We start from the raw sequence: 14,062 nt of genomic DNA, 5'->3' as shown, positions 1-14,062 counted from the left end.
TATAGATAAGTTTATACAATTTCACATATCTATTCAACATCATTACGAAATTTACATCTAAATTATATAATTAGCATCCATTTAAATGAAAATATGTCATTAACGGTATTTAACATATTTAAATCATATTAAAAGACATCAATTGAAAGAGTTATCGGTTTGGTAAGGATCGATGACATAAATGATCGATTAAGATTAATCTTTTGAGAAACATCATTGCTGAGTATTTGGAGAACAATATAACAACGATTCATTATAATTTTAAATTTTAAATAACTTTTTTTACTAAACTGCTACCCACGAGTTTACCAAACTTGTCAGGGATTCTTTCCCCCAAACCCTTCAGGAATTACGCAGAACGAGAGACTAAGGGGTCGTTTACCAAACGCTTATCCATGCAAGTATTTGTCGGTAAAATTCAATATTATCACATACTTATTGGGTAAGATTTTAATTCACTAAACTGGTATTAAATACAATAATTTACCCGATAAACGCTAACCATGGTAAGAATCATCACTCTCACTTATCAGGTAAGACTTTCAGTAAGGTAATATTCTTAGCACTTACCATATTTATCCGATAAGATAATGTAATGCATTACTACCCTTTGCCCATTTGTTTATCAGAGTTTGTTTCAAATACAACCCATTACATTTGTACAATCAATGCAACCCAATAAATTGAAATATTTATAGAAATGATAAGAGTTCATTTATTATGATTTAAATATTTATGGAAGATAAATAAGGTTCATTAATTATGATCAATACTTTATATTAAGATATATTAGCAAACAATCAAAACTTCTATGAAAAATACATATTCATCAAATTAAATAAACAAAGATTAAATTTTATTAGTTATACAAATATAAAATGTTATATAATAACCCACCTCTTGTTTATTATTATTCTTGTTATTTATTTCATTTTTTACAAAGGTTGTAAAGTGACAGAGGTCGGAGCTATTTTGATCGATAGAACTTGGGCCTGGACTGGATTCCTCCCCCAATCTACCTCCGAACGGAGAACAATGGCATCGCCGGCGGTCCAGCGTTCATCTGTTCAGCGTCTTCCTACCTTCAAAGACAGAACCACCGCCACCCCCCCATCCTCTGCCACCCCTCCATCCTCATCACTCTTAGATTCCTTTGCTTCCGATCCTATTTTCTCCAAATTCCTCTCTCCAGATTTCGACTCCACCCGATTCTCCTCCGAGGCTCTCTCTTCCGGCACCGCCGCTGCTCGTGCCGAGAAGATCCAAGACGGCATCCGTCTCCTCGAGAAACAGCTTCGTTCAGAGGTCCTGTCTCGTCATAATGACCTTCTCTCCCAGCTCTCTTCCGTCAAGGATGCCGATTCCTCACTCTTCGCCATACGTTCTGCTGTTTCCACCCTCCAATCCTCCGTCCGCCGTGTCCGCTCCGAGATCGCCGATCCCAACCGTCAGATCCGATCTAAAACCCTTCAACTCTCTAACCTTCATTTCACTGTCGACCTTCTCCAGTCCACCGTCCGTGTACTCCGTCTGTCCAAGAAGCTACGCGACGTGATGGCAGAACCTGAAACCGAGAAACTGGATCTCTCTAAAGCCGCGCAATTGCACAGTGAGATATTGCGTCTATGCAATGAGAATGACCTATCTGGAATCGTCCCGATCGACGAGGAACTGAAATGGGTGTTCGAAGCAGGTCAGAGATTGCGCTCTGAAGGGATGAAGGTACTGGAAAGGGGACTTGAAGGGTTTAATCAGGCAGAGGTTGGTGCTGGCTTGCAGGTGTTCTACAATCTAGGTGAGTTGAGGGCAACCGTAGATGGGTTGATAAATAAGTACAAGACTCAGGGTGTGAAGAGCGTGAGTGTTGCCTTGGATATGAAGACCATATCTTCATCCGGAGGAGGTGGCGGTTTTGGTGGTCCCGGAGGTATACAAAGGAGTGGAACACCGCAGTTTGGCAGCGGGGCTAAGGCTAAGGAGGCATTATGGCAGAGGATGGCTACTTGTATGGATCAGTTGCATTCAGTCGTGGTTGCTATTTGGCATTTGCAGAGGGTATTATCAAAGAAAAGGGATCCCTTCACTCATGCTTTGCTACTTGACGAGGTGATGCAGGTGAGTTGATACTTGTATCAATTATGTTATTTGTTTATGCTAATGAATTTATATATTATTTCTTTGAATGGCCCTAACAAGTTCATAAAATGATGTTCTTGACAATACATACTAGTGAATCTTCTTAAAGAAATTTACTCTTCTGTATCATCCAGGAAGGTCGGGTTGAATAAGTATGATATTATTAGTTGCTTGTGATGGCATTTTGTTATTGCTGGTATCATGAACCGAAATCTATCCCTTAGCCACATCCTTTGTTAATCTAATATACATTGTGGATGACGTTTAACCTCCCACTTGATTTGGTGTTTTTTGGCCACGTTCATCTGCTTAACCTATTCACTGTCGGGCATTTGGTCGTTTGCCTACCCCTCCACGTAAGGCTTTTTGGAACACTGACTGAACTACTTTTTAGTCCCTATGGTTAGAGATCATGATGCATCATTGTATGCCATAGGTTTGTTAGTCTATTTCTTTACCATATTATGCCTCCTATATAATGGTCCCTTAAATGACCTTAAATTAGGTTTCAGTTAGGAGCATGACATTCTAATTTTTTTTAACTCGATGACCTTCATCTCCCCTGCCTCTGGTATAAAACAGTCTGCTTCCATAAGAACTTGAAAATACACTAGAGGGTAGATTCTTAAGTCAGTTTGTAGAAGGTCAGTAAGTTAAATTGCCCCCTATACAGTTGATTTAGTAATGCGTCTTCCTCTAACATTGTGTTTATGTTTGCTTATTTCTTTGTAGGAAGGTGACCCTATCTTAACTGCTCGTGTTTGGGAGGCAATTGTAAAATCATTTGCAAACCAAATGAAATCTACTTTCACAGCATCAAGCTTTGTTAAAGAGATTTTTACTGTTGGTTATCCAAAGCTCTTCGCTATGATTGAAAATCTTCTTGAAAGAATTTCACGTGACACAGACGTGAAAGGAGTTTTACCTGCCATAACAGTAGAAGGTAGAGATCAAATGGTTGCCGCCATTGAAGTGTTTCAGACAGCGTTCTTGGCCCTATGCTTGAGTCGCCTATCAGATCTTGTTAACACCGTATTCCCCATGTCAAACCGTGGCAGTGTTCCCTCCAAAGAACATATCTCGAGAATTATATCACGCATCCAGGAAGAGATTGAAGCTGTTCAATTAGATGCACGGTTGACACTTCTTGTCCTGCGTGAGATCAGCAAAGTCCTGCTTTTGCTTGCACAACGAGCCGAGTACCAGGTATGTTCACTTTGATACCTTTTTTGTAAAAACCAAGTTGTAATCCTGTGCTTTGCATGTTTTTATTTTCCATTTTTCACTCAAAATAATAAATTCAGAATAGAGAACAAGTATTTATTTTTTAAGTTCCTAGGTTGTATGAAAAGACATGATACCTGATGCAGAGTGCTCTATATATCACTAGTTTACTATCCAATTGGAACCACCATGTATAAATAGGAAAATTCCCTGGCCTTTGGAAGAATAGTATCTTTACACCTACTATCTATAGTTAACTCATTTGATATGTTCTACCTGGGCAAAAATTCTTTTGCCCGTTGCCACTTGTCAATCATAACCTACCCTACCTCTCTATATGGCCTCCTGTTAAGTACCAGTCTCCTCATATGGTGCATCCAAAGGTCTTGGTTAGCTTTAAACAACTCAAAATATGAATAACCTTCTTACAGTAAGAAGAATGAAAGCAGGTTATAGTTGGTCAAGTTGCTTTTGTCTTTGGTTGCTTCTGTATTGTTTTTTTACTCTGTAATAACATAATATGAGGAGGGATGTAGAGTTAGAGGGGGATAATATTCATCATATTATGCTGAATAATTACTTGACCCTCCATAGACATGCACTGAAGACCATGATTGGAAGAACCCAATGAATTAGCATTTTGATTCAACTTCTGTACAAATCAAATAGTTAGGAAAGGTTTATGCATGTTATCTTGAAGACAATACTGGAATCTCTTTTAGAATCCTTACTGTTATTACCAGACTGATGCGAAGAAAAACTGAAATATCAATGCATGCAAGTTGTTACAGAGGTAGAAGCTTTCATGTTTTTTATTTGTCTCATGTTAGAATGCCTAGAAGATCTCCTAGTTCTGTAATGACGCAAGTGATCAAGGATTATCTGCTCTTTTTTTGTTGCTTAGTTGGAAACTTGATTTGCTTGATCTACTGGAAGGGTAACTAAGAATGGACACAATTAGTCCAGTATGTGTATGTGCCTCTGGGGACATTATGAACCCAGGTTTTTTGGTCTACATACTCTACCCTACTAAAGATGTAAAGATTAATATACTCACAGTTAACAAGGGACTTTTCTCAATATTTTAATATCACCCTTGGAATATGTTAATAGTGCTTGTTTACTTGCACTTTTTTGCTGTTTGTCTCACCTGCATCCTTGTTTTCTTGTTTTGCACAATGGGGGTCTTCACGGAAACAGCCTCTGGCAAGGTCTGCATGCAACCTCACCCCCATCCCAACCCCAACCCTATCACTATGTGTTATGTGTTGGGCTTGTTTGGTTTGGTTTTAATCTTTTGGAATATCGTTCTTGGGGGTAGGCTTATATACGTTGTATATATGTAGATAAACATCTTATAAGTTTGGACGGAGTTCAAATTTTCAACTGTAGATCCCAAATGGAGATTTACTCTGGTTGACAATCAAGTCAAGTCGGCTATATAGAATTTCCCTGAAAAAGAAATATTAGAGAGTCAAAGATGATATACAACGATCATCCATTAAATGAAAAATATATCACATGTGACATTGTTCGCTGGTAGAATTTTATTGAAATAAAGATACTGATGATAAAAACAGACAAATAACATGAGGTGTCTTAATGGTATATTGAAGTTGTACTCCTGTCATGAGTAAATCATAATTGCAATTTCCATCACCACTGAATGTGGATGGGCTCACCAATGAGAGATCTTAGGGATGTAATGATAAGATTGCAGATGAATCAATTTGATTAGGGTTTTCGATACTTCACATTGTGAATTTTGGAATGCTTGTTTTCCAGCCATTCTTTGTATCATTTGAAACAACATACTCCACATTTGAACTTCAAAGTTAACAAGTTGCCCTGAAAGCTACATTAATCATATATCAATAAATATTAGAACAGAACAATTTTGGAGATAAAAAACCAAATACATATATTGAACCCTGAATGTGGAATCGAGTGTATGAGCATAATTCAATCTTTGACTGAGCAGAAAACTATTAAGAGATAGGAATTCAATACCAAGACGATGAGGCCTTGTTTGGCAACCATAAGCTAGCTTATTTTTTGAGCTTACTGAAAGACTCCCGTTTGGTAAGCCATTTTTAGAAAAGATGCCGCCAATAGCTTTTCAGTAAGCTATGTGGTTTTTTTTTTCACTTTCTGTCAATTATGCCCCTTATGACATTGTCAGTTTAGGTCATTTCATCGTCATCTTGCTTGTTAGCAAACAACTAGCTTATTAGTTTACCAAAAGGTCATTGGCCCAGTGGTCTTTGGGTTATTACTAGACTCCAACCTCCTAGGAGGTCAAGGGTTCAAACTTCACCAAAGAAATTGTGCCTGATTATCGATCAAATAAAAACCACCCAATTTGTACAAACCGTGAAAACCACATTCAACCAATCATAATTTTTCATTTTGTTCATTTTTTTGTAATTATGAGAGGTTGATTAACCATTTTTATTGTAGAGGGTGTTAATCATGGATATTATCATCTTCATTATTTTAATTTTAGAGAAATACATGTAACAGTTTCATTAAAATTTCATTAAATATTATATGAAACAATTTCATAAACATATATGAAACAATTTCACAAGATGAAACAATTTCACAAGATGAAATTTCATAAGATTAAACAATGAAATCGACGTATGAGGGTGGTTTGTACAAATGAGGATGGTTTTCATTTGATCGCTCATCTATATATATATATATATATATATATATATAGGCTATATTTCTTTTACAACCTTGTGCATTTGTACAACCTTTGCAACCCAATTAATTGAGATATTTATAGAAATGATTGGAGTTCATTTATTATGATTTTAATATTTATGGAATATGAATAGAGTTTATTAATTATGATTAATAGTTTATATTAGGAAACAATTAATTGATTAAAAATTGAATGGTTGAGATGAGGGTTGTATAGGGTGTAGGAATGGCAAAGGGTGTAGAATAACATCCCTCTATATATATATATATATCTTGTACTTCAAAAAGACTAGCTTGAACCAACAACTAGCTTTATAGCTAACAACTAGTTTGCCAAACATGGCCTAAATATTGGTGATTTGCAATAGTTAATTAGTCCAAAATTTATCACACCTCTCTTTCTCTCCTTTTAATACACTTTTCACAAGCCGGACGCCTTCATGGAAACAATCGCTCTACTTTTTGGGGTAGAGTTAGGTCTATGTATATCGTACCCCCTCCCAAGACCCCACCTTCTGGTGGGATACGCTGTGCTTGTTTGGTTTTTGTTTTATAAGTAGTTATAATTGAACTTTTGACTGTAGATATCAACGGGTCCAGAAGCACGTCAGATAACAGGTCCTGCTACGGCCGCTCAAGTTAAAAACTTCACACTCTGCCAGCATTTACAAGACATCCACGCCAGTGTATCTTCCATGACGAAAGGATTTCCCACGATTGCATCAGACGTCTTGTCTCCTTCACTCAACACCATATACGAAGTTGCCTGTGATTCAGTAACGTCCTTATTCCAAACCATGCTCGACCGTCTCGAATCCTGCATCTTGCAAATCCACGATCAGAATTTCGGCGCTCAGGGTGCTGATGCCGCAATGGACAACAACGCATCGTCCTACATGGAAGAACTCCAAAAATACATCACTCATTTCCGTAGCGAGTTTTTGTTACGATTATTGCCATCATCGGCTAAAGTGATCTCAGTTGGGACAGAAACTATTTGCACGAGGCTTGTCAGAAGCATGGCGTCTCGTGTTTTGATATTCTTCATCCGTCACGCATCGCTCGTTCGGCCGCTTTCGGAATCCGGGAAGCTGAGAATGGCTAGAGACATGGCCGAGCTGGAACTAGCTGTGGGTCAGAACTTGTTCCCTGTGGAACAGCTTGGTGCACCATATCGAGCCCTGAGAGCGTTACGGCCTGTTATTTTCCTGGAAACGTCGCAACTGAGTGCGTCACCGCTGGTTCAGGACTTGCCGCCCAGTGTTTTACTTCACCATCTTTATTCTCGAGGTCCCGATGAGTTGCAGTCGCCGATGCAGAGGAATAAACTTACGCCCATACAATATTCGTTATGGTTGGATTCTCAAGGGGAGGAGCAGATTTGGAAAGGAATCAAAGCGACTCTTGATGATTATGCGGTTCGTGTGAGAGCACGAGGAGATAAGGAATTCAGTCCCGTTTATCCGCTCATGCTAAGTCTCGGTTCATCAATATCGGAAAATAATGCCATTTCCCGGAAACCGAACACACCAAAATAGATTTATTTATACTGTTTTATATGTTTCTAATGTACCTACTCGTTACTACTCGTTATTTGTTATAGTTTTTGTTCATTCTATTATATACACTTTTGCCGATAGTATTGCACAAGGTGACAATTGTTTCACCGTTTGAGATACGTTAGAAGTCGTGTTTGTGTATATTTACCATCCTGACCCTACTTTTCAAGTTAGATTTATTTTATTCTTGTGATTAGTTAAATAGTTCATATGTAAATTAGTTAATTAGTTTATAAGTGAATTATACATGTTCATATGTGAATCAATTAAATAACTCATATGTCAATCATATGGGTTTATATGTGAATCAGTTAAATAGTTTATACATGAATCGCACGAATTCACATATGCACAAGTAGTTCATATGCGAGTTACAAAGGTTCACATATACACTTGTTTGCCACCTATTTGTAAAAACTATAAAACTACCTCTCTATCTTCCACAGACCATGTGACCAAATTATCCGATGCTTCACAGTCAAAGCTGTAAATGTTGACCAGATGAAGGATTAGGATCACTTCTCTACATCTCACACATTTAGCACTTTTCAAATGAACTTCTCCATATATATATATATATATATATATATATATATATATATATAGAGGGATGTTATTCTACAACCTTTGTCATTCCTACACCCTATACAACCCTCATCTCAACCATTCAATTTTTAATCAATTAATTGTTTCCTAATATAAAGTATTAATTGTAATTAATAAACATTGTTCATATTCCATAAATATTCAAATCATAATAAATGAACTCCAATCATTTCTATAAATATCTCAAATTAATTGGGTTGCAAAGGTTGTACAAATACACAAGGTTGTAAAAGAAATATACCCTATATATATATATATATACAGAGAGAGAGAGAGAGTGAAAGGAACGATCAAATGAAAACCACTCTTATTTGTAAAAGTCGTACAAACAACCCTCATACGTCGATTTCATTGTTTAATCTTATGAAATTTTTTCATGAAATTGTTTCATATAATACTTTTTTTAATCAATTTGTTTCATATATGGTTATGAAATTGTTTCATATAATATTTAATGAAATTTTAATGAAACTGTTTCATGTATTTCTCTAAAATTAAATAACGAAGATGATAATATCCATGATTAACACCCTCCACAATAAAAATGGTTAATCAACCTCTCATAATTACAAAAAAATGAACAAAATGAAAAATTATAATTAGTTGAATGAGGTTTTCACGGTTTTTACAAATTGAGTGGTTTTTATTTGAACGCCCCCCTATATATATGTATATATATATATATGTATATATAGGGGCCTATTCAAGGGAGAACTGAGTTGTTTGTGGTAACTGTGAGAACCAATYTCAACCAATCATTTTAATATATTAATTATACAATTAAAATCAAATTAAAAGGGTATGTTAGTCAATTCCTAATTTAAATTTAAATTTAAATTTTTTAAATGCAACCGTTTCAAATAAAATAAATTAATATTGATTTACATTCCTAAAATAAAATATTAATATGATTTAGATTTAAATTTTTTAAATGCAACCGTTTCAAATAAAATAAATTAATATTGATTTACATTCCTAAAATAAAATATTAATATGATTTAGTGAAATAATTTCAAAAAAAATAATCCGTTTGTGTAATCATGTTCATGATTCTGATGAATCACAAAAAATCACACATATTTGTTGTGGTATCATGTGGTACATATTACTGTGTTGGTTTCATAGGTACATATTACTGTTGTGGTATCATGTGGTACATATTATTGTGTTGGGAAATAATACATCAGTATGTAATTAGTAGAATGCAAACCATAATGTAGCATAACATGTCCAACTGTTGTGGTATCATGTGGTACTTATTACTGTGTTGTTTGCATAGATACATTCTCATTTCCCAAAGGTTATGGTTTCATGTGGTACTTATTACTGTGTTGTTTGCATAGATACATTCTCATTTCCCAAAGGTTATGGTTTCATGTGGTACTTATTACTGTGTTGTTTGATTTGTGCTCTATCAAGTTGGTAATCAGTTTTGGTGGTAGTTTTGATTTTTTTTAGAAAGAATTTAGAAAGAAAAAAGAATTCATTTGACAGATATCTATGTCACAAATCAAACTTCTTTCTCTTCTTTCTAATTACATCATCTCCCTTGTTTGCTATTTATTAGTTAGTGGGGAGTCCCCACTAAATTGTCCTAGCAGAAAGGGGTAGATTTTCCACAATAAGGTCTCGGTTTTGAAAATACGCCCCACCCACCCTGTCCTTAGACACCACGATTTACCTCCCCCAAGATGGCCGTGAGACCGTTGGGATCTCTGGAGGGTAACTCAAACCCTTTTTCCAAAAAATACAAGAGGAAATTGACGAGGGGGTCATGTGTTCTAAGGTAGGCATGGATATGGATCTAGCAAAGACAGCCTTGGACCTTTGGTTGGTCTTGAACGAAGTTGTTCAAGAACTACCAAATAGAAGAGATCCTTTTTGAAGAGGTGAATTCAATGATCAAGTTAGCAAATATAGTAGAGATTTTAACATGATTAACAGAGATTTCGGGTATGCTAGCAAGGATCAAGAATGATAAGAAACCTTAAAATTTTGCAACGTCCTATAATTAGATGGTTATAAATATTTTCTAAGATGATGTGATTCTTGCCTAGTAACTTTTAGTAGCAACTAAAACTCCAGTAGCAGATATACTTTACCCTTGCTATGAAAGAGGATAGATCTACATTGTAAAGCCACATATGGCTTGTGTATATGCACATAACATAGGTTGGTAGCAATAAACATCTGTTTTAGACATAGTGTTAGATGGAGTAAGAATGTTAAACGTACTGAAAGTAGGTGGGCAAGCCTAGATAAAGATAACTAAATATGTTTTTAAGGATCAAAAGTTTACAGGATATAGACATGGTTATGACAACATGCAATTGAAGGTAAAAACAAGGTCATCAGAGTAAGAAAAATAAAGACAACTATATGAACTTGGTTATGGAGCGATGGTGTACAAAAGGCTAATTAAGGGAAGGATGAATGCTATGAACTCTCACATGTGTGTAACTTGTAAGAGTGTAGTCTATATAAAAAAGTACATTCTGCTACAAATCAATAAGAGAAGTTGGAGTCAGACCATTAAAGACCTGTACAAAAGACTAGGAATTAAAGGAGGGTCACAAGTATCTATCCAAGTTCACTAAGATGAGGGAAAGGAAACCTAGCCTATAAACAATTCGTCAAGCATGTTGGGGGTTAAAGAAAGGTAGTATGTGAGAATGTGAAAATTTTGAGGACTCTTTCGATGATTACACGAGTTTGAGTCACAAAATAGCCTCTTTTAAAAATCAAGTGAAAGATTACATACAAAGACTTCCCTCCGGCACTCGGAAAGATGAGGAGCCTTGATGCATTAGAGCTGATCTTTCTCGAACCATAGTAATATAAAGCTTGTGGTTGAATTACAGAACTTGAGGAAGGAATATTAAAATGATGAAAATGTATGAGAATTTTTTGTCTGTTAATGAAACTTAAGGATCCCTTGGGAATTTAGCCATAAGTTCGGTAGGATGTTCAATATTGATCTTAGATTAAAGAAGGTTTTCCACTGGATGGGTGAAGTATATTGGTCAACTGCTAAAACAATGAGAAATTCAAGATTGTATTATTAATCATAAAATCAGCTTATGGGCCATACATTGAAGCTTCTAGACCACGGATTGAGTAGATGTTAGAAGGGGATGAGACTAGGGTGTTGGAGAATCAACTTGATTTTATACATTCTTTAGTTACATGACCCACTGAGTGACATAAGCCAAAAAAGTATCTGTCTATGATGCTCATTGATACAAAGAGAAGATCCAAATGAGAGTTAATGGGGCTGTGATGAAAAGAAAGTATAGTAGTTGATAAATAATGTCAATAACGGAATTGTAAAATTACGTCAATATCAAATGCAATTCATATATGAATCACTGTCTTGCCTATAAAAGAATGACAATTCATATTTGCAGCATATACAGATGTATAATGTTAACAGTGAGTAAATATTGATCTCAAACCATAGATGCTGTGTGTTTTAAAAAAATTACTTCAAAAGTTACTAACATACAATCCAACTCTCAACCAAATTGTCCTGAAAGTACAAAAGTTTTAACTTGATCATGAATACAAAGCCATGTATTGCAAGAAATTAAGAACCTGAACACAAATTAGCACACCATTTTCTGTCCAGACAAACATTATGACAAATGCTAAATGTTATCACAATGTATCACGCCATTTTCCAAAAGATTATGATCAACACTAAATGTACCACAATGTAGCACAAATTGATTAAACATCGATTTTGCCTTTAACCTACCGCTCCTTCTTCCTGTACCATTCCACATTACTAAAACAAGGGTTACGGGATTATTCATATTGAAAATGAAGAACAAACATTGATTTTACCTATTCCTTCGTCATCCTCCATCGTTTATGTATAGAGTTGCACTTGCGATTACTCTAGGGCTTAAAGCAATCATCTCCGTCTCGAATACAAGAAAGTATCTTCACTCTATTTGGATTCGAATTGAACAAGAATATTAACGGATTTGTAGCACGTTCAAATCCGGCTCAATAAATTAAAATACAAAATGACCATCTTGCCCTTATTCATATAATATCATTAAATGACAGTAATTTATTTTTAGAATTACATTAATTAAGATTCTTTTTAATCTTACCCATTGATTATTATAATATGTGGTTGAGATTGGTTCTCACAGTTACCACAAACAATTTAGTTTTCATTTGATTAAGCCCCTATATATATGTATATATATATATATATATATATATATATATAGAGAGAGAGAGAGAGAGAGAGAGAGAAAGTCATTGAAGGGAGAACTGGTTAGTTTTGTCATAATTGTGAAATCTAATCTCAATCACAAATCAATGGTTAAATTAGCAAACTAATAATTTTGGTTATTTGACTTAAAATTTTGATTAGAAGACATTTTAGGTATTTTAAAAATCTTATATATCCTCTCCTATCTTTGTTGAACTTTATTCCGACGAACCTTATTCCAATAAACACATGATGCACATCGTGATACACTTTATAAAATAACCAAAAAAACACAATGTGATACACTTAGTAAAACAACATTACCTAATATATTATGTTACACTTCGTAAAACAACAAAAATATATTGTGATACACTTCGTATAACGACAAAAATGCACTGTGATACATACTATGATACCAAATCTGGTTGAAAAATAAAATTGTGATACTACTGTGTTACCACTGTATTACACTTGACGTTACATCTCCAAAAAGATCTATGTTACATCCAAAAACCTTACATCTTCTGCGTTACATCTCGATGATATCTGGGTTACATCTCCGGCAAGATCTAGGTTACGTCCCTGATCTAAAATGAGATGTGAACAAAAACCGGAAATCGAAATCGATCTGGTTGTGCAAAAACCAGATCTCTTGGGATATGAAAAATCGCAACTGATCTGGGTTGTTCAACCAGGGAGAGTTGGACCGTTGAAGGTGAGAGCTGAGGAGATGATGATCGGTGGTTGGAGATGGATATAGAATAAGAAGCAGTGGTGTTTGTTCAGTTTCTTACTAAAAATCGGTGACGGTGAAGATGGGCGGAGAAGGAGACGTCGGACAGTGTTGGGCAAAGGGGTCGGTGTATCGCACCGAAGAGGAAGCATGTTTTGACCGACGACGGGGAAAGACGGTCACAAGTGGTGATCTCATTAGGCATGGCAACGGGGAGGGGATGTGGCGGGTTTTGTAATCCTCGACCCCGGTTTGAAGTAACATCCCCCGGCCCTGGTCCCCGGCGGGTACGAGAATTAACATCCCGTCCCCGGCCCGGTCCCGGTCCCCAGCGGATACGGGGATTAACATCCCATCCCCGGTCAAACCTCTATCAATCCCCGGTCAAACCCCATACCGACCCCGTCCCTGGTTTGTGTCTACCGGGGATCCCCGGCCCCGGGTCCCGTTTTAGCGGGGAATCCACGTCCGCGTTCAAGTCGGGTGAACCGAGTTCCCCATCGGGTCGGGGCAAATCACATTCCCTAGATCTCGTTCATTCTAATATATATATATATATATATATATATACACACACACACAGTAGAAGGTTACTCGCGCAATGCAGCAAGATACATCTTGATTTGAATATTTCATTTTATTTTTTATCTCAGCCGATGTTATAATATGGTCTTATGTGATTTTGAAAATGTGACAATGTTTTTATTTTTGAATAAAATATAAATTTGAAGATGTCATAAAAATTTGACAAAAATATATCAATATTAGTATCAAATTAACTATTTAAAATTTCTCATTTTTATGTAATTTTTTAATTCAATTTTTTTATTATAATTTATTTTAGATTCAATAATGAAGTAA

At 35.8% G+C, this 14,062-nt stretch overlaps 1 protein-coding gene across 1 annotated transcript; it reads left to right on the top strand.

The window, feature by feature from the left end:
• The first annotated feature begins 987 nt into the window (after window positions 1-987).
• On the top strand, window positions 988-7,672 carry LOC112502182 (conserved oligomeric Golgi complex subunit 5). Its single transcript, XM_025106025.1, has 3 exons — window positions 988-2,115; window positions 2,869-3,342; window positions 6,657-7,672. The coding sequence occupies exons 1-3, from the start codon at window positions 1,036-1,038 to the stop codon at window positions 7,608-7,610; spliced, it is 2,508 nt and encodes an 835-aa protein (XP_024961793.1). The 5' UTR covers window positions 988-1,035; the 3' UTR covers window positions 7,611-7,672.
• The last annotated feature ends 6,390 nt before the right edge of the window (window positions 7,673-14,062 follow it).

Source organism: Cynara cardunculus, unplaced genomic scaffold (genome assembly GCF_001531365.2).
Source record: "Cynara cardunculus var. scolymus isolate 2C unplaced genomic scaffold, CcrdV1 Un_Scaffold_1013, whole genome shotgun sequence".
In the NCBI taxonomy this organism is placed as follows: domain Eukaryota; kingdom Viridiplantae; phylum Streptophyta; class Magnoliopsida; order Asterales; family Asteraceae; genus Cynara; species Cynara cardunculus.
Note: the sequence above shows the minus strand (reverse complement) of the source record. Positions and strands in the feature narration are given on the sequence as shown.